The sequence below is a fragment of the Rhinoraja longicauda genome, chromosome 16, assembly GCF_053455715.1.
Source record: "Rhinoraja longicauda isolate Sanriku21f chromosome 16, sRhiLon1.1, whole genome shotgun sequence".
NCBI classification, from domain to species: domain Eukaryota; kingdom Metazoa; phylum Chordata; class Chondrichthyes; order Rajiformes; family Arhynchobatidae; genus Rhinoraja; species Rhinoraja longicauda.
In genome coordinates, this window is record NC_135968.1 from 5895402 (window position 1) to 5917116 (window position 21715).

The window sequence follows — 21715 nt, forward strand, 5'->3', positions numbered from 1 at the left end:
ATGCGTAATTTTATTCTGAGGCAATGGGCTCTAGTCCCACAGTCTTCCACTTATGGAAATATGCTCTCCACATCCGCTCTATCCAATAATTTTATCGTTCTGTAAGTTTCGATGAGGTCCCCTTAATCCTTCGAATCTCCAGCGAGTACAAACGCAGCGCCGTCAAACGCTCGTCATATGCTAACTCAGTCTTTCCTGAGATCACTCCCGTAAGTTTCCGCTTGGCCCACCCCTACACCAGCACGTCATCAGATCTGAGGCCCAAAAATGCTCAAAATACTTCAAATGCGGTTTGACCAAAGTTTTATCAAGCCTCAGCATTACATTATTTTGCGTAATTTATCTTGCTTTTTATTCCTTATATTTTCTTGGTCTTCATCTCTGGATCACTTCTTCAGACAGACCCTGACCACTGCGATGCTGAGAAACAATATGTGTCTGACGACTGATTGTAATGAAATGTATGCAGGATTCAAGGATTCGGACCAATGAATGGAGAAAGCACATGGTGAAGAGCACAAAGAACTATTTATTAAGGCAAACACAAGTAAAAATACAGGAACTCTATCAACTATTAATAAAGAAACAATACAAAATAACTCTTACGCTCCTCTGCGTATTCGAGTTTCCTGTCTGCACTGGCTGGTACCGCCACACACCACGGTCCCAGCTCCCCCCCCCCCCCCCCCCCTCTCTCTCTCTCTCTCTCTCTCTCTCTCTCTCTCTCTCTCTCTCTCTCTCTCTCTCTCTCTCTCTCTCTCTCTGTCTCTCTCTCTCTCTCTCTTCTCTCTCTCTCTCCATGGTGAATTTCTTCCCCCCCCCCCCCCCCGAAGATGAAGCTCGTGCTCTCATGGTAGTAGTATGTATTTATATAATATTTTTTGTCACTAGCAACAACACGTGATTATGTGTCAAGCTAGCTATCCTCCTTGGTACCATAATGGCGTGAGTTATGTGTTCTATCAGACACGGAGATCGTCTCCGATATCTCTGGGAAAGCAAAGCTTATCTCAGTTAGGTGGCTTCATGGTCTCTTTGAATCAGCCCAAGCATTCTTCGAAAAGTGCCACTGCCTGACATCCATGGTATCTGAAATGCAAAATAATTCCTGCTCTTATTTTCATTAATATATCTCACTCGTTCTGCATTAGTTTGCCTGAAGCTAAACAATCCGGCATAGACTGTCCTTGTATTAATATCCTAAATGTATTATCGTGCCCAACAGTCTGGCAGTCTCGCTAACGGTCTGTCTGTCTTTTTCGTCTTTTTTTAATTTTTAGTGTGCTTTAAAAGTATATGTTCGTGTTCTCTGGTTTGTTTTATGTGTGGTGTGGGGTGGGGGACGGGGTCGGGAAACCTATTTTCAATCTTTTACCTTGACGGAGATGCGATTGTTTTCTGGATCGTGTCTTCGGTCGCTCTGCGGCCTAACATCACGGAGCTGGGGCCTTGCTCGAGACTGACTTTCAGCCCCACCGCGGGGCCGCGGATTTAATATCGGAACCTGCGATCCCTTGCCTGGAATCGACGCTCCAACCGCGCCCTGTGGATTTCACCATCGAGGAGCTCGCAGTCTCGGGTGGAGACTGATGTAGGGAAGCTCCAAAGTCGCAAGAGGTACGACCAGCCACGACCCATTGTCAGATTGTATTCCAATAGGTTCTCCGTAGTAGGATATAAGCTGTTGAAGGCCACGGAGAGCATTATTCAGATCGGTCTTGACAGAAGGCATTGCCATCAAAAGGCCAGATTATGTGTCCACCATTGTTAAAAGATATTGGTATCTTTGTTGCAGGGGGAATGAACCAACATAGCCGATCTGCCAAACCTGTGCAGGGCTGCTCCCTCGCTTAATGTGTTCCATTGGTCGTTTAAATAATGGACGTTTTTTAACTCCTTGGCAGACTTCGCACTGAGACACATGCACTCTCTAGCTTTGTCAAAGGAAAGCGACAAAGCTCTCTGTTTAGCCCACTTTCCAGTTCCTTGAATTCCCAAATGCCCAGAAGTCTCATGTGCCCATATACACGGGGGGCGTCACCGTTTTTACTTGCACAATCTGATCCACGGTGTTATGGTGCAAAATCATGTCAGAATCATTTTTCATGTGTGCGTCCATATGATAGACAGTAATGGGCATGCATCGGGCTTTCTCCCAAATGCCTCGCCAGATTATCTTGCCCCAAAGAGGCTTTCCTGCAAAATTCCAGTCATTCTCCTTCCACTTCGGCAACCACACAGCCATGCCATTGGCTACAGCCCAGCGGTCAGTGCTGATATGAGCTCCTTTCTCTTCTTGTTCTAGTACCAGGTGGACTGCGACCAATTCCGCATATTGGCTGGAACCTTCAGAACCTTGTTGCTGTAAAATAGTCTTTGTATCAGAGTTAAAAGCCGCTGCCTTCCAGCATCGCTTTCCATTTTCCCATACAGCAGACGCATCCGTGAACCATGCATGTCTTTGCTTAGCCATATCTAGCTCACTCAGTGGCGCCCCCATTTAAGAGGCGAGTCTGGCAAGCTAGGGGCTGTGACCTGGTCAGGATCTATAGACTGAGGGGTTTCAGCCACCTGCTCAAGTAACTTGCTGACACCATCCACTCCTTTGGCAGCCCTTTCAGCAATGTACCATTTCCATATAACAATCGAGCTTTGTTGTGTCCTGTCAACTCGATTGGTGGGGGTCTCTGGAAGAATCCACGTCATGATAGGAAGGTCCTGTCACAGGAGGACCTTGTTATCCCCTGTTTGTCCTTCCGTTTCTACTAGCGCCTAGTTACCGCACAGCAGCTAGGCTTTTTACAAAAGGCGTGCATCGAGTGGCTGCATCTGGCAACTTGTGTGACCAGAAGCCCAAGGGGCACTGTTCGACTATTCTTTCGCTGCCATAAACTCCAGATAGCGACGTCTGAATTTACTGAGGCTTGCAATTCAAATGGAGCACCTACCACACGTGGATCAAATGGGAGGGACTGGGCGACGGCTTCTTCGGAGTTTCTAAAACCCGCTGCTGTCTGGGGCCCCATTTAAAACAAGCTTTCTTTTGAGTAACAGCGTGCAAAGTTTGTAACAGGGTTGTCAAATGTGGTATGTGACGCCTCCAGTAGCAGAGTAGCCCGACAAATCGCTGAGCTTCCTGCTTACTCGTGGGTGTCGCTATATTAAGGGTTTTGTCTTTAACCTTGTCTTGTATTAAGCGATCCCCTTTAACCCACTGCATGCCCAGAAACTGAGAAGATTGGCTTGGTCCCTGTACCTTGGAAGTGTTATTCTCCTGCCCCGAGTTCGCATATCCCATACTAAATTGGCAAGACCTTCTGCAACATCTTTCTCCGTAGGTCCTTCACGTAATATATCATCAATGTATTGTACCACTGTAATGTCAGGGGGCAGATAATATCTGTGCAGATCTGTTGCCACTATGCCGTGACACAGTATGGGGCTGTGAAATTACCCCTGTGGTAAACGACAAAAAGTGCACTGTCTCCCTTCCCAAGTGAAGGCTAACTGGTCCTGAAATTCTTCAGCAATTGGAATAGAGAAAAAGGCATTAGCCAGGTCAATTACTACATACGAAGAGTCAGTACCTGATGAAAGGCTCTCGAGTAATATCACAACATTTGGCACTGTAGCAGTTAAATGGTGTGCATACCTATCTAACTGCGGATTTGTCATTCGCCAGCTGCCATCAGCTTTCCTGACTAGCGAGACAGCGCTATTTTAGCCGGATAATGCAGGTCGGATTACCCCTGCTTGTAAAAGTACACCTATAGTCTCTCCAATTTATTTCTGACCACCGAGTACACTGTATTGCTTTAAACTCACAACACGGGTGGGTGTTGGGATCAGGACAGGTTTCCACCATTGCCCACCACCACTATCACTTTCCGTATTCCAAAATATTCCAGTATATTTTCAGGTACATCTATATATGACTAAAGCTCTCATCGTGTTTGTTCCCCCGTTTGTTTATTTTCCCGTTTGTTTGTGCCGCTTGTTTCTTTGTGCCGTTTGATTGTGGTCCGTTCATCCGGAAATACAGCGAAAACGGTACGCCGGGAGGACCAGCAGGAGGACCGGCGCCCGTCCCAGCGTGCCCCGCGCCTGACCTTCCTCCCATGGTGCAGCGCGGCGGCAGAGGGTCCAACAAGATGACCGTCCCCGCCGTTCGTCGCCGAGCTGCAAGAGAGGTTTCGGGTGCACGGTTCGCTCTGGCCGCACCGCTGGTCGCCGATGTGAGTGGCTCCCTCTCCCCTTCCCTGTCCCCCCCCCCCCCCCCCCCCCCCCGCTCGCCCGCCCACTGCCCCGGGAGACACTCCCCGCCCGGTAACGGGTCCACGTATCATCGGTTGCGGGAGGGTTACCGAGCCCGCAGGAGAGACTTGCACCCAACGGGGGTTGCCGTGCCCGCAGGAGCGCCGGCAGGAGAGATTTGGACCCACGGGTCCACGTCAGTCTAGTTTGATATTAAAACAGAGACAGTCTGTGGAGCGCCATTACCAATCGACAATTTAATTACAGTACGTACTGTTGGAGTACCTGCACTCCCGTATCCCTGAATCGACACCCGCTCGCCCATTAATCTGTCAGAATTACCATGAATTAGAGTGGCTTCTGCACCGGTATATACCAGAGCCATTTCTTTCGCTATATTTCCCCCTCTCCACCATAAGATTATCGGATCGTGTGGCCTCAGATCTCCAGGTGATACTCCAGGGTTTGCTCGCACTTGAGCCGTGGAACCACGGCCTCCACCTCTGGCGTAAGGGGCGGTTGAGACGTCACGACTGACCACGCTCTTCTACATCAGGATAAAGCTGCGACACAGAAGGCGCGGAGGGCTTCACTGCCTCCTCCTCCTTGGTTTTTGTGACTGTGTCTGCCCTTTCTCATAATGCTGTCACCAAAGATCATACAGAACCGCAATCAGAAGACCATCAATCGTATCCCTTTCAATCCCGGCTTTTAACGACGATGTGAACATCTCCTTTCTAGTAAGCCTCTGTTTGTACTGATATGTCCCCATGTTTCCGTTATTTTCCGTCCTTCTTTGACCTAAATTTACCTGGCCTGCTCGAGCTATAATCTGCCCCCTCCAGCTCTGCAAGCATATTAACAACCTCTGCAACAGTCCCCCCCCCCCCCCCCCCCCCCACCCCCCACCCCCGGCCTCAGCATGAACAACAAAATTCCACGCAGATGGAACGGCGACGCATACCATTTGTGAATATTTCAGCCTCGGGACCTGCGCATACTTCCCCCTTTGGGAAGCACTGTTTCGCAGTCCTGAAACAGCATCTGGACATGTGTATCAGGGCTGGGGTTCTGATTCCCAGTCCATGGGCTGGGAATAGCGAGCGTGGGTGACCCAGTACCAGAGATAATCTGCCCCTATACCGGCACGCATTGGTGCCACCACAAGTGGATCTGTACTAAAAAGCAGGCAAGCGTCTGATTTCAGTGTCTTTTAAATGAACCTGGCCAGCACCCTGGTCCCACGGCCGGGTGAGCTAGGTGGCCAAGGGTTCACCGGGTAGCTGTCTGATTCTAGCCACTAACGCTCGTAACTCATTAGCACTATAATTTCTGACAACAGTTCAGTGGTTTCAGTCTGCGGGACCAGCTGAGCCAATTGATTATTTTCTCTCGATTCAGTCTTAACTTTGGGCTGGACGAGAGGTCTCATCTCCTATTACCGGTCTATTATTCATTTCTTCCCCCTCTTTCCATTCTCCATCAGACTCATCTGAGTGCCCAATATCCCCAACCCAGTGGTTGGGGTCCCAATCATCCCACATAGTACGCATTTTTGCTAGGTCCACACTCCATTTCTTCTTATTTAATTTAATTTGCTGTTTAATGCTTGCTAATCTACAAGGGTCCTAATTTGTTTCAATTCCACCTTCTCCGCCTGTTCTGTACAGCCCTTGCTGTCTCAGTCAAGGTCACCCAGTGTCTTTCCAGTGCAGTAAACCATTCCTTTCAGCTATCATTTTCACTGTTTAATTTGTCAATCATGAAACTCTGCTGCCTTGGTGCAGTAGCAAACATCCATCCTACCTGTGGAAGATCCTCTTTCCTTTTGTGAAAGCCCACTTTCTCCAAATTTTTAATAATCAAATATGGTAGCTTTGCTCCCTTATCCTTTAACTATTTCTCCCAACACTCAGGGCGTCCCCATTTACTTAACCATTGGTCAAACTACAATAACCTTCCGAATTATTACCCATCCCGCGACTCGAAAAGTCTCGGGCTCCGCATCTTCAACCCTCGTTCTACTCATTTTCACCGAATATTGCCGACTACGTCAAAATATAATTAAATATATGCAGGATTCAAGAATTCGGATCAAGGAATGGAGGAAGCACATGGTGAAGAGCACCAATAACTATTCATTAAAGCAAACAGAAGTAAGACACAGGAACTCTTTCACTTATCAATAAAGAAACATGACAAAATAACTCTTACGCCCCTCTGCGTATTCGAGTCTCATGTCTGCGCTGGCTGGTACCGGCACACACCACGGTCCCTGATCTCCCTCTCTTTCTCTCTCTTTCCTTGGTGAAGGTCTTTTTTCTCCCCGAAGATGAAGCTCATTCTCTCGTGGTAAAAGCATGTATTTATTTGATAAATTTATCACTAAGCACATCAGGTGAATATGTTTTAAGCTAGCTATCCTCCTCGGTACCATAATGGCGTGAGTTATTTGTCCTATCCCACACCGAGCTAGTCTTGGATGTCTCTGGGAAGGCAAAGCTTATCTCGGTGATCTCGCAGGTGTCTTCATGAGCTACTGATCTCCTTGAATTAGCTCAAGCATTCTTCAAAGATATCTAATTGCTTTCCGAAGCAGGGTTAATATGGTGCTACACATTTATCTGACAACTCAATTTCAGATCACATTCTGTTTAACCCTTACTTTACACTGATTCTGGCAGCAACGCTGGCTGGCCTGTTTTCCCCTCCGCAGCTGTTGGCTGAACCGTTGTGTTTCTCCAACAGTGGGGAAGTAGAATTATAACAGGTAGAGGCAATTGCACAGTGAATTTCCAACTTCTAACTGCAATTTTAATATTTGCGTTCAGCAGTTTACACATGTCGGCCGGCGAACATGCCGAATGAAGGTAACATCGACCAACGCGGAAAAATGGCCAAGGAATGAGATTTCCTTCAGGATGAGAACATCTCCAGTCCAAAGGACCGAGATTACTTACTGACCAACGTTTCTACACAATGAATTGTTTGGGTACGGAATATGTTATATAAACTGTCAACATTACAGTGGTTTAACTTCGTTCATCTCATATTATACGAATGTACAATTGCGAACACATTTCAAAGGTTAACTTTCGTGTCATCCAAGCTACTTAACTTTCAAAACAAATGGGACACTGAGAACAAAGACACACAAAGTGCTGGAGTAACTCAGCGGGTCGGGGCCAGTGGCTTTGGAGAACATACGTCGGTGACGTTTCTGTTTCTGTTTCGGTTTTGTACTTTCGGGGCGGTACTCTTCTTCAGGCAGAGTCTGTCCAGTTCGACACTGAGGAAAAGTCTGTCTGAAGAGAGGTCCAGGCCAGAAACATCTTTTATCGTTTCCACTTCCGGGATGCTGCTTCCCGTTGACTATCCCCCCCCCCCCCACCCCCCCCCCCCCCCCCTCCCCCCACCTCCAACAATTTAAGTATTGTTCAAGGTTCCTGAACGTGCATTCTCTTGTATCTCCTACGATTCTGAGAGGCATTTGTCCAACTCATTATTCAAATTACGCAATTATTGTAACAGATCAACCCACGCAACCTTCTCCCTGGGGGAGTTGTCATGATATATAAAGATGAAGTTGTTTTGTACATAGTGTTAGATGTGCTACGAAATTCTGATCAACATGCATGGAGTACCGGAAGGTCTCCTATTTGCCATTTACTATCCAGTCCTGGCAGCCATTGGAGTCCCAGGTGATTTTCTGTTCTTAGTAATTTGTACTGGCTAATGTTCCCATTATAAATACTGCGTCGTCTATTTTTGAAATTGCTGCACTGTTCGAATAACGTATATTATACAAAGCTGGGTGGTAATGTGAACTGTGAGGAAGATGCTATGAGGTTGCAGGGTGACTTGGACAGGTTGTGTGAGTGGGCGGATGCATGGCAGATGCAGTTTAATGTAGGTAAGTGTGAGTTATCCACTTTGGTGGTAACGATAGGAAGGCAGAGTATTATTTGAATGGTGTGAAGTTTGGAACGGGGACGTACAACGAGATCTGGGTGTCCTAGTGCATCAGCCACTGAAAGGAAGCATGCAGGTACAGCAGGCAGTGAAGAAAGCCAATGGAATGTTGGCCTTCATAACAAGAGGAGTTGAGTATAGGAGCAAAGAGGCCCTTCTGCAGTTGTACAAGGCCCTAGTGAGACCGCACCTGGAGTACTGTGTGCACTTTTGGTCTCCAAATTTGAGGAAGGATATTCTTGCTATTGAGGGCGTGCAGCGTAGGTTTACTAGGTTAATTCCCGGAACGGCGGGATTATCATATGTTGAAAGACTGGAGCGACTAGGCTTGTAAACACTGGAATTTAGAAGGATGAGAGGAGATCTTATCGAAACGTATAAGATTATTAAGGGGTTGGACACGTTAGAGGCAGGAAACATGTTCCCAATGTTGGGGGAGTCCAGAACAAGGGGCCACAGTTTAAGAATAAGGGGTAGGCCATTTAGAACTGAGATGAGGAAAAACTTTTTCAGTCAGAGAGTTGTGAATCTGTGGAATTCTCTGCCTCAGAAGGCAGTGGAGGCCAATTCTCTGAATGCATTCAAGAGAGAGCTGGATAGAGTTCTTAAGGATAGCGGAGTCAGGGGGTATGGGGAGAAGGCAGGAACGGGGTACTGATTGAGAATGATCAGCCATGATCACATTGAATGGCGGTGCTGGCTCGAAGGGCCGAATGGCCTCCTCTTGCACCTATTGTCTATTGTTTATTGTCTATTATCACTAATTATGTGTTGCCTCTACGAGTTTCTGAATTGTTCCGCTACTCAGTTCTATAATTACTTTCAAAAATAGGAAAGACTGGAAATACTCGTCAGTTAAATCAGCTTCATTGTAAAGAGAGAATAAAATTCGTAATTTCTGAGAGAATCTTCGTCTTGAAACGTTTCATTCCAACAACGTTGTCCGCCCCAATGGGTATTTCTAACATGTTCTGTTTATATTCCATTGTTACAATGTTTTTGTGAGTGGGCCAATGCATTGCTACATGTTATCACAGTGCATTAGTAGCACGATTTTCTTGTTCACCGGATTGAATAAATCTACCTATCACACAAATCTTAAGTTGTGTCTCATAAAATGCCTCTGAACTCAACTTCATTTCTCGCGTGCGTGGATTCGATATCACTTCTAAGTTTACCTAACTGCTCCCTTTACTTAAACTGTCTTTTTCTCATCCGCTAGTGACATTGTAAAGTCATTGCAGCGTTTGCATTGAACGTACTGTTAGAAATTCAGTATCGGTCGTGGAAATTAAGCGCTGAAAGGGCGCAGTGGTGTCGAAGGATTAATTCACAGGTCGATTCATAAATGCATCCGGCACTAAAGCTAATTGTGTTCTGTCTTTGCTGACAATGTCCCACTTAACTAGGTTTTACCATTTCCGTTTCCCTTTGTTTTCAATCTCGAATTTGCTCATTGATTATATCCTTTTATCTCTTTCGCAGCTAATTTGGCAGTGATTGTGATCCTGTCCCGAGGAAGGTGCGGCCTTTCCAAGTGCATCACTTATTATCTGGTGGCTATGTCTGTGACCGATCTTTTGCTCATTTTCACGGCTGTGATATTAAACAGAGTGGTAGGTATATATTTCCCATCCAGCTTCCTTTCCATCACTCCAGTCTGCAGCGTCAGCTTTGTTCTAATTTACGGAATACGAGACTGTTCCGTCTGGGTAACTGTGGTCTTCACATTTGATCGATATGTAGCCATTTGTTGCCAGAAGCTGAAGACAAAATACTGCACCGAGAAAACAGCGGCCATAATTATAGGAACCGTCTGTTCCGTGAGCTGTGTCAGAAATATTCCATGGTACTTGGTATACAAACCTGCCTTTTATATCGACGGCATACCTCGGCTCTGCAGAGCAAAATTAACCTTCACTACATTACCTGCATGGGGGGCATTCGATTGGATTCACCGCATCTTAACCCCATGTCTTCCATTCATTCTGATATTACTTTTCAATGTACTCACCGTCAGACATATTCTGGCGGCGATTAGAACTCGAAAGAGACTATTGTGCAACAGAAACGGGGAGAATCAGTATGACCCAGAGACGGAAAGCCGGAGAAAATCCATCGTTTTACTCCTGTTAATTTCTTGCGGTTTCATCCTGTGTTGGATGTTGTTTTTTATCACGTTCCTTTATGTTCGGATTGCAAAGGTTAAATATTTCTCGGGTTCCAACTTCAAAGATTCCAATTTTATTCTGGAGGAAAGCGGATTTATGCTTCAGCTTTTGAGTTCCTGTATAAATCCGTTCATTTATGCAGTCACGCAGAAAAAAATCAAAGAGGAGTTAAAGAGTGGTGTGAAATATCCACTGATTTTGATTGTTAGGTTATTTAAATTATACTAACTTCACTTCCATTTCATCATCCTATGATGTATAACATCAGTTTATTCAGATGCTGTCTCCATTTCGAAACACGTAGTAGCTCAATTTAAGGTGTTCCATATAATGTGAATTTGCAGATGTGGGAAGAATTCAAACATGGAACGAGATCATTCAGAGGCTGAAGCCATCCTGGCCACTTACAGTACTGTGACTACGGATGGTCACTGAACTGAATATCCTACTATTTATTTATGTTTATATAGGCATTTGAACCACGAGCAAGAGTTGGTCACTCAGCAGTTCACCTTGTGTGATTATCTCTAGATTGCTTCCTGTACCTCGTGCTGGTGAGGGCAGGAACGTGGAAATATGGGATCTGAATGTGTGGCTGGGGGCTGGCGCAGGGAGCAGGGATTTAGATTTATAGACTACTGGGATCTCTTTTAGGGTAGGGGTGACCTGTGCAAAGGGGATGGGTTACCCCTTAACTGGAGGTGGACCAACGTTCTGGCAGGCAGGTTTGATAGTGCTACACGTGAGGGTTTAATCTAAATAGCGGGGGGGGGGTTAATCTAAATAGCGGGGGGGGGGAGGGGGAGAGAGGTTGAGAAATTACGAATATAAAGAGTTAAAGGGGAAGAGAGTACAGGAAAACTTACAAGAGACTCCCGAATTAATGGGAATGAAGTTCGAGAAGGGATAAGAGAGTAAGTTTAGGGGCAATAGTGACCGGTGTGAAAGGAGAGGTGAATAGGAGAAGTTAAAGTGTACAAAAAAAACTGCAGTTGTTGTTTTAAATCGAAGGTAGACACAAAATGTTTGAGTAACTCAGCGGGTCGGGCAGCATCGAGGGAGAGAAGGACCGGGTGACGTTCTGGGTCGAGACCCTTCTTCAGACTGATGTCAGGGGAGGAGGCGAGATAAAGACAGAATGTAGTCGCAGACAGTAAGACTAGTGGGAGAACTGGGAAGGGGGAGGAGTTAGAGAGGGAAAGCAAGGGCTAACTGAAGTTAGAGAAGTCAATGTATATATATTTCAGGGCTATCTGAAGTTAGAGAAGCCAATGTTTATAGTGAAAACTACCCAGAGAGAAGGCAATTCTGGATTTAGTGTTGCGTAATGAACCGGATTTGATAAGGGAACTCAAGGTAAAGGAGCCATTAGGAAGTAGTGACCATAACATGATGTTTTAATCTTCAATTTGAGAGGGAAAAGGGGAAATCGGAAGTGTCAGTATCACAGTTGAGCAAAGGGGACTAAGAAGACATGAGGGAGGAGCTGGCTAAAGCTGAATGGAAAGAGACCCTGGCAGGGATTACAGTCGAACAACAATGGCAGGTATTTCTGGGACTAATACAGAAGGTGCAGGGTTAGTTCATTCCAAAGAAGAATAAGTATTCTAAGGGAAGTAAGAGGCGATCGTGGCTGACAAGAAAGTCGACGACAGTGTAAAAATGAAAGGGAAGTATAACATTGCAAAGATGAGCTGGACGCCAGAGGATTGGAAAACTTTTAAAGAGCAACAGAATGTAACTAAAAATGCAATACGGGGAGAAATGAAGAGGTACGAAGGGAAGCTAGCCAGGAATATAAAGGACGATAGTAAAAGCTTCTTTACGTATGTGAAGAGGAAAAACAGTTAAGACAAATGTGGGGCCCTTGAAGACGGAAACAGATGAATTTATTCTGGGGAACAAGGAAATGGCAGAAGAGTTGAACAGGTACTTTGGATCTGTCTTCACGAAGGAAGGCACAACCAATCTCCCAAATGTACCAATGACCTAGGGTGACGGAGGAAATGAAGGGAAATTACATTAGGCAGGAAATGGTGTTGGGTAGACTGATAGGATTGAAGGCTGATAAATCCCCAGGACCTGGTGGTCTGCATCCCAGGGTACATAAGGGAGTGGCTCGAGAATTAGTGGATGCATTGGTGATCTTTTTCCAATTTTCTATAGATTCAGGATCAGTGGATTGGACGGCAGGTAAGGTTATCCCACTTTTTAAGAAAGAGAAAACAGGGAACTTTAGACCAGTTGGCCTGACATCGGTGGTGTGGAAAATGCCTGAGTGAGTTAAAAAAAGATGAAATAGCATCACATTTGGATTGCAGTAACAGGGTCGGTCCGAGTCAGCTTGGATTTACGAAGAGGAAATTATGCTTGACTGATCTTTTTTTGAGGATGTAACTCGAAAAATGGACAAGAGATGTAGTGTACCTGGACTTTCAGAATAAGGTTCCACAGAGGAGATTTGTGGGCAAACTTAGATCACAAGATATTAGGAGTACGGTACTGACATTGGGAGATATTGGGAGTACGGTGGATAAGTGTGAGGTTATCCACTTTGGTGGTTAGAATAGGAAGGCAGACCCTTCCTTACACTCTGAATCTTCACTTCAACTTCAGAGTCCGAATAAAGGTCTCGATTCTAAATTCGTGTTGGTCCCTTACAGCAATGATTTATTTTGAGGATTGGGAAAAAGCAACGTTTCAGATTACGGGCGTTTGATAAAATCGCTTAAGGAAATTACTTTTGAGGCGGGACAATGAATATGTGAGGCTTGGAAATGGCAGGAGGACGCGAATCGTTTGGATGTGGACATTGGAGACGCGGAGGACTGGCACGGGGCAGTGAGATGCAGGCAGAAGGTAATATCTATTACAAAACGTGTTGCAGGGGAGATATGCTAGGTGACGAAAATTCAGGATAATGTACGCAGAATGCTTTGCTAACGGTGAGGCCAATTTGTTTTGTTCAAGGGAACATAACATACAAATCAGTTACCTTCAATCCATCAATGGGAAAGTGCTACAATCTGCTATCAACGAAAATTAATTAGGGAACGTCATAAAAGCCAAGCCAATTATGCAAAAATTGATATATATAATTCCTTTGTTCTTTGTACACCCTTGTGCACCCACGAATGCTCAGCCATGGACAAATTTTATTCAATTTATAAATTCTTAGACGACACCGCCATTGTGGGTCGGATATTAAATAATGATGAGTCGGAGTACAGGAAGGAAATTGAGAACTTTGTTCCAGGTGTCGAGACCACGTCTCGTCTCTCAATGTCAGCATGACAGGGCAGACAGTGATCGATTTCAGGAAGCAAAGTGGTACACTTTGCCAAGATTGCATTGAAGGCGCCAAAGTACGGATGGATGGAAACGTCAAATTCATAGGTGCAAACATCACCAACGACTTCTTCTGGAAAGAATAGTTAAGACAAATGTGGGTCCCTTGAAGACAGAAGCAGGTGAATTTATAATGGGGAACAAGGAAATGGCAGACGAGTTGAACAGGTACTTTGGATCTGTCTTCGCTAAGGAAGACAGAAACAATCTCCCAGGTGTACTAGTGGACAGACATCCTAGGGTAAAGGAGGAACTGAAGGAAATTCACATTAGGCAGGAAATTGTGTTGGGTAGACTGATATGATTGAAGGCTGATAAATCCACAGGGCCTGATGGGCTGCATCCATGGGTAGTTATGCAAGTGGGTCTAGATATCGTGGATGCATTGGTGATCATTTTCCAATGTTCTACAGATTCAGAATAAGTTCCTGTGGATTGGATGGTAGCTAATGTTATCCCTCTTTTTAAGAAAGGAGAGAGAGAGAAAACGGGAAATTATAGACCAGTTAGCCGGACATCAGTGGTGGGTAAGATGCTGGAGTCAATTATAAAAGAAGAAATTGCGAAACATTTGGATAACAGTAACAGGATCGTTGCGAGAGCATGGATTTCCAAAGGGGAAATCATGCTTGGCTAATATTCTGGAATTTTTTGAGGATCTAACTAGGAAAATGGATAAGGCAGAGCCAATAGATGTAGTGTACCTGGACTTTCAGAAAGCCTCCGATAAGGTCCCACATAGGAGATTAGTGGGCAAGATTAGAGCACATGGTATTGGGGGTCGGGTGCTGACATGGATAGAAAATTGGTTGGTAGACAGGAAACAAAGAGTTGGGATTAACGGGTCCCTTTCAGAATGGCAGGCAGTGACTAGTGGGGTACCGCAAGGCTCGGTGCTGGGACCACGTCTATTTACAATATACATTAATGACTTAGATGAACGGCTTAAAAGTAACTTTAACAAATTTGCAGGTGACACTTCGCTGGGTGGCTGTTGTGGAACTGTGACGAGGATGCTATGAGGATGCAGGGTGACTTGCACAGGTTGTGTGAGTGGGTAGATGGATGGCAGATGCAGTTGAATGGGGATAAATGTGAGGTTATCCACTTTGATGGTAAGAACAGGAAGGCAGATTATTATCAGAATGGTGTCAAGTTCGGAAGTGGGGAAGTACAAAGAGATCTCGGTGTCCTTGTTCATCAGTCACTTTAAGAAACCGCCACGATTTCACTGTGCACTTCAAGAGATCACAGTGCAATGTTTGACCATTCTAATGCTTTGCATTTATTGTTGTAGTTATTGCTGCATTTATCTTTGCCGTTTGCTGTTTACTCTGTGAACTCCCTGTCAACAAGAAATTTAATTGGACCCTCTCGTGTCCTAAAATAATTTCCTCTAATTTAATTGCGAGCTGAAGTGAGGTGTTTCACCCCAGAGTCGGGGACTTTGAAATAAACTTAAAATAATGCGAAGCAAATTCTTTGAATTTTAAAGTTTAATCTAGTTCAGAAAACAGCGCGGAAACGGGCCATTTGGCCCACCAGCCACACGCAATAGCCTCCATACCCTAGGGACAAATTACATTTATACCAAGACAAATAGCTTACAAACTTGTACGTCTTTGGAGTGTGGGAGGAAACGGGAGCTTCCCGGAGAAAACCCACGCAGGTCATCGAGAGAACGTACCAACTCCGTACAGCCAAACACCCGTAGTCAAAATTGAACCCGGGTCTCTGGCGCTGTAAGGCAGCAACTCTACGGCTGTGCCACCGTGCCGGCCTCAATTAACCCAGTGAACATCCGCTGCACCCCCTCTATAGCAATAATGTCCTTTCTCAAATTAGGAAAGCAAAACTGCACACAATGCTCCAGGTGCGGTCTCACAAGGGCCCTGTAGAACTGAAGAAGGACCTCTTTGCTCCTATACTCAACTCCTCTTGTTATGAATGTCAACATTCCATTGGCTTTCTTCACTGCCTGCTGTGCCTGCATGCTTCCTTTCAGTGACTGGTGCACTAAGACACCCAGATCACGTTGTATATCCCCTTTTCCTAACTTGACACCTGGTCCTCGATTCCCCTACTCTGGGAAGAAGACCCGATCTATTCCTCTCATGATTTTGTATACCTCTATAAGATCTCCCCTCATCCTCCTGCGCTCCATGGAACAGATGGAATGTTGAGCAGAGGGATAGGCAGATGGAATTTAATTCGACAAGTGCGAAGTCAAATCTGGTAAGACATATACAGTAAACAGTAGGGCACGAAATAATATCGATGAAGAGAAAGATCAAGCGATCCAAATGCACGGCTCGTCGGTAGCTGCAAGACAGATAGATATAATGACGAATTAGGTACAGGGCATGCTTGCCTTCATGCTTCGGGGTATAGAATGTAAACTGGGGACAGTGTGCTACAATTTTACAAAACATTGGCGAGGTAGCACTTGAAATAGTGTGTTGAGCTGATTAGCTAATTGATTTATTGCATCGTATGGGAGGCGCATTCCCTATCTCGTTGTGCCCCATGTACAATGAAAATAAACATATATTGTATTGTATATTGTGTTAAGCTCTGCTCGGCACACCAAGGGAAGAGAGCTATTGCGTTGGAGCTATTGCGTTGCGATAAGCTGGAACGAGAGGATTGACCACGACTCAAGGCCATGAGCAGGTAAAGGTTGAACAGACTAGGAGCTTATTCCTCAGACCAATGTGTGATCGTATAGCGGTACATAAAATCATGAGGGGAATAGATAGGGTGAATATACAGTCCTTCACCTAAGGTAGGGAAATCAAGAACCAGAAGATATTAGTTTAAGGTAAGAAGAGCAACATTGAGTAGGAGAATAAGGGGCAAGCTTTGCCATCAGAGGATGATGATATTTGGCATGGGCAAGTTGCGCAAAGGGCCTGTTTCAATGCTTAATAACTCTAGGACTCAATGCTGCCTGGCCGTCTGAGTTACTTTGCACTTTATATTTTGCTCAAATATTTTGTTTCACCATGCTGTGGGGTTAACCTGTTAATTAACGTTCATCCTTATAGTCACCCATATCTCAACAAATGGAAGGTCTCAATACTCAGTTGGTTCTCTAAAACAATTTTGATAAATAAGTAAGCACTTAGTGACCTTATCTTTGAAATTGAGATAGAAAGCTACCGATTACAGAAAACTGAGTAGATGAATTTAAAATACAACAATTCAAAACAGCGTGATGCAATACATTTGACGAAACGAAATATTGCAAGGGAATAATGTGGAGGGGTAACATATATTAAAAGTAGCAGGACAGATAAATATGGTAACATTTCACACGATATGGAGATGGACATAATTTTTCGTTTCATGTTGTGACATTCATGTTACTAGTTTCGCAAAGAAATGTGAAAAGCATCGCATTAGACTATAGACAATCGACAATAGGTGCAGGAGTAGGCCATTCTGCCGATCGTGCCTGCACCACCATTCAATGTGATCAAAGCTGATCATTCTCCCCACACCCCCTGACTCCGCTATCCTTGAGCTCTATCTAGCTCTCGCTTGAATGCATTCAGAGAATTGGCCTCCACTGCCTGATGAGGCAGATAATTCCACAGATATACAACCCTCTGACTGAAAAGGTTTTCCTCATCTCATTTCTAAATGGCCTACCTCTTATTCTTAAACTGTGGACGCTGGTTCTAGACTCCCCCAACATTGGGAACAAGTTTCCTGTCTCTAACGTGTCCAACCCCTTAATAATCTTATATATTTCGATAAGATCTCCTCTCATCCTTCTAAATTCCAGTGTATACAAGCCAAGCCACGCCATTCTTTCAACATATGACAGTCCCGCCATTCCGGGAATTAACCTAGTAAACCTACGCCCTCAATAGCAAGAATATCCATCCTCACATTTGGAGACCCAAACTGCACACAGTACTCCAGGTGCGGTCTCACTAGGGCCCTGTACAACTGCAGAAGGACCCCTTTGCTCCTATACTCAACTCCTCTTGTTATGAAGGCCAATATTCCATTGGCTTTCTTCACTGCCTGCTGTACCACATGCTTCCTTTCAGTGACTGATGCACCAGGACACCCAGTTCTCGTTGTATGTCCACTTTTCCTAACTTGACACCATGCAGATAATAATATGCCTTCCTATTCTTACCACCAAAGTGGATAACCTCACACTTATCCACATTAAACTGCATTTGCCATGCATCCGTCCACTCACACAACCTGTCCAGGTCACCCTGCAACCTCATAGCATCTTCCTCACAGTTCACACTCCCAAACAGCTTTGTATCATCTGCAAATTTTCTAATGGTACTTTTAATCCCTTCACCCAAGTCATTAATTTATATTGTAAATATCTGCGGTCCCAGCACCGAGCCTTGCGGTACCCCACTAGTCGCTGCTTGCCATTCTGAAAGGGACCCATTTATCCCCATTCTTTGCTTTCTGTCTGCCAACTAATTTCTATCCATGTCAATACCCTACCCCCAATACCATGTGCTCTAACTTTGCCCACGAATCTCCTACGTGTGATCTTGTCGACGGCTTTCTGAAAGTCGAGGTACACCACATCCACCGGCTCTCCTCTGTCAATTTTCCTAGTTACATCCTCAAAATTTCCAGAAGATTAGTCAAGCATGATTTCCCCTTCGTAAATCCACGCTGACTCTGAACGATCCTGTTACTCCTATCCAAATGCTCCGCAATTTCGTCTTTTATAATTGAATCCAGCATCTTCCCCACCACTGCTATCAGACTAACTGATCTATAATTTCCCGTTTTCTCTCTCCCTCCTTTGGCTTGTTTATTTCATTGCTTGACCTCATGTAAATGGGGATTTCAATAAACATGTTTGTTCACTGGCTGTAGGTAATAGTAGTGTTGCTGCTTATGCCCCTGGAGATATATTTCCAGCTATAATAAGCAAATGTTTCACAGTTTGTTGGTAAGGTAACTAATGACTGCCCGTCGGTTGCACAGAAAATGCACGCTCCTCCCCGTGGTCTGGTCTATGCAATTTACTACACATCCCTCGCAGTTGTCGCTGTCCCGGGTAAGGTTCAGTGGTCATATTTAATTCCCAAATTATATATTGGGCTTTATCAGGTAATCTGGAGATCCAGAATAATATACTGCGCCCACTTCAGATGTAGCCGCCTTACAGGAATACCGCAGCGATTTTCCATGATGATGGCGGATTTCGTCTCCAGAACACTGAGGAGAATGCACCAATGCACGTGCATGTATTAGTACAAAAGATAAGAAAACATAAGATACATTTTCTGCTAAGGAGCAAGAATAAGTGGAATCACAATAAACATCAATGATGAACTTAAGGACTATCTTAATCCTGGTAATGATTCCCTTATTTCTAACCGACCCACCGGAAGCAGGAACAAGCGCCGAATTCCTTGCGATGGATTATGATGTTGAATTCCTGCCTATCGGTGTAAAATGATTCAGAACTTTAACTTCAAGTCTATTACGCGCAATCTCCTGTTATTGCGAGTGGTATATTTGCGATGGAAGCCTACCATGCACAATGTCTTCGAATTAAAACGACATACAAAACAAAGGGAAATCAATAATTCATGCAATGTATGAGAGAAATCCACCATCCTCATCCAATGAATCGCAACTAACTTCTTTATATTTAACAAAACCTGTATTTGTTGTCTATATTGAAAGATTGGATAATATTTCTGTTCAAGTGGACCTCGTTGGCCTGCAACTTACGACATAATGTAGACCTGGCAGGTAACTGGAAAGATAACAGGTACGTTAGCATTTGTTGCGACAGGGTTTGAGTTCAGGAGTAGTGAGGTCTTGCTGAATTATATAGACTCTATATTATAGAGGCTTGATGAGAACGCACCTGGAGTAATGTGCCGAGAGAAGCCCCACCTAATAAAGTAGTAACTGCCATAGATGGAGTGCTGTAAAGAGACAGCATGTTTACTGTACGTTATGTGAGGAAAGGTTCAATAGACTAGTCCTGCATTCTCCAGAGCTTACATTTCTTACAAGGTTCAGCAGAATACGTTCTTTCTCTGACCGTGAATTCTAACACCAAAGGTAGCATCTTCTATATAATCTTGAGGCTATCTGAGACTGCAATGCGCAAAAAAAAATCATGGTAAATGGAATACAGACAACAATCGAGCGGCCAACAGCGCTGGAGACTCTGGTTTGATCCCGACTACGGATGCTGTTTATAAGGAATTTGAACGTTCTCCCCGTGACCTCGTGGGTTTTCTCCGAGATCTTCGGTTTCGTCCCACACTCCAAAGACTACATTCATTGGCTTGGTGTACGTGTGAATTGTCCCTAGGGTGTGTAGGATAGTGTTAATGTACGGGAATCGCTGGTCGGTGTGGACTCGGTGGGCAGAAGGGATTGGTTCCGCGTTGTATTTCTCAAACTAAAACTAGATGCTCGGCCATTGCGATCGTTTAAAACAGATGTTGATAACATTCTGGATATTCAGGAAATGGAGGGATGTGAAAGTGCAAGAAAATCTCACAAAGGTAAAGCACAAGCTATGGTTTTGATGAATGGTTGAGAAGATGCGAATGTTAAAGTGGCTCGTTCTTGTCATGAATTAAGTTGTGACCCGTGTTCAGTCGCCGATCTCAGTTTATATTATTCTTATCACATCATTCAAAATTGTAAAAGTTACATATTGCCGGTCTATTTGTTGTGCCTTTGGATGTCTATTGATTTATCTTTAATGCCTTCCTATCTTTAAAGCTAATTTAGTGGCGATTGTGATCATGTCCCGAGGAAAGTGTGGCCTGTCCAGATGTATCACTCGCTACTTGGTCTCCATGGCAGTGACAGATCTTCTACTCATCATTACCGCCGTCATCATCAACCGCATCTGCGGCATTTATTTCCCAGGCAGTTTCCTCTCCATCACCCCAGTATGCAGTGTCATTATCGCACTAACCTATGCAGCGAGAGTCAGTTCCGTTTGGCTAACAGTCGCTTTCACCTTTGATCGTTTTGTGGTTATATGTTGTCTGAAACTGAAAACTAAATATTGCACAGACAGGACGGCAGCTGTGGTCATAGGAACGGTCTGTGGACTTGGCTGTTTCATCAATATCCCTTGGTACTTCATTCATCAACCCATCTATATCGTTAACAATGTGCCTTGGTATTGCAAGCTGAAGGATGCCCGTTTTACCTCTCCACTGTGGACTGCCTACGATTGGTTCGACCACCTTTTAACCCCATGTCTACCGTTCCTTTTTATTCTTTTGCTCAATGCTCTAACTGTCAGACACATTTTAGAAGCGAGTCGAGCTCGGCGGAGACTCCAAGTACAAAGCAATGGGACTAATCAGAGTGACCCAGAGATGGAGAGCCGACGGTAGTCCATCGTTTTACTCTTCGCCGTCTCGGGCAGTTTTATCCTGTTGTGGATGACTTATTTTGTACAGTTCCTATATGAGAGGTTTACCCACGACTATCAAATCAATGGTTACAGTGATCCCAAATTTATTTTCATCGAAACTGCCAACATCCTACAGCTATTGAGCTGCTGCACAAACACGTTTATTTATGCAGTGACTCAGAGCAAATTTCGGGAACAGTTAAAAATTGCGGTGCGGTGCGGTCGGTTCAACCTAATGGCTAAAGTAATAAAATAATGAAAAATACGAATAGCAGAGATGCAAGAAAATACAGTTGCTGGAATACTGTGCAAATACAAAGTGCTGGATGAACGCGACGGGTCAGGCAACATTGTGGAGTGAATGGACAGGCGAAGTTTCCGGTCGGGGTCGTTCTCCAGCAACATGGCTTGTCCTTTACCTGCATAGATGCTGCTTGACTCCTCGTGCTCATCCGCACTTTATATTAATAACATGAAGAAATTCAACCACGAATGTGCACCACGTTAATAATTTGGGAGAGCGCTACATTTTTATGTTCCTCAACTACACTACACATCCCTCGCAGTTGTT

The 21715-nt window shown here is 44.7% G+C and overlaps 1 protein-coding gene and 1 pseudogene across 1 annotated transcript; one reads left to right on the forward strand and one right to left on the reverse strand.

Annotated features, from left to right (window-relative positions):
- Positions 1 to 2011: 2011 nt before the first annotated feature.
- Positions 2012 to 2473, reverse strand: LOC144600791 (ribonuclease H-like). The gene has a single exon (XM_078412683.1). It carries the CDS (start codon positions 2471 to 2473, stop codon positions 2012 to 2014), a length of 462 nt encoding a protein of 153 aa, XP_078268809.1.
- A 4638-nt stretch (positions 2474 to 7111) lies between these two features.
- LOC144600792 (putative G-protein coupled receptor 139) lies at positions 7112 to 21400 on the forward strand (annotated as a pseudogene).
- Positions 21401 to 21715: the final 315 nt, after the last annotated feature.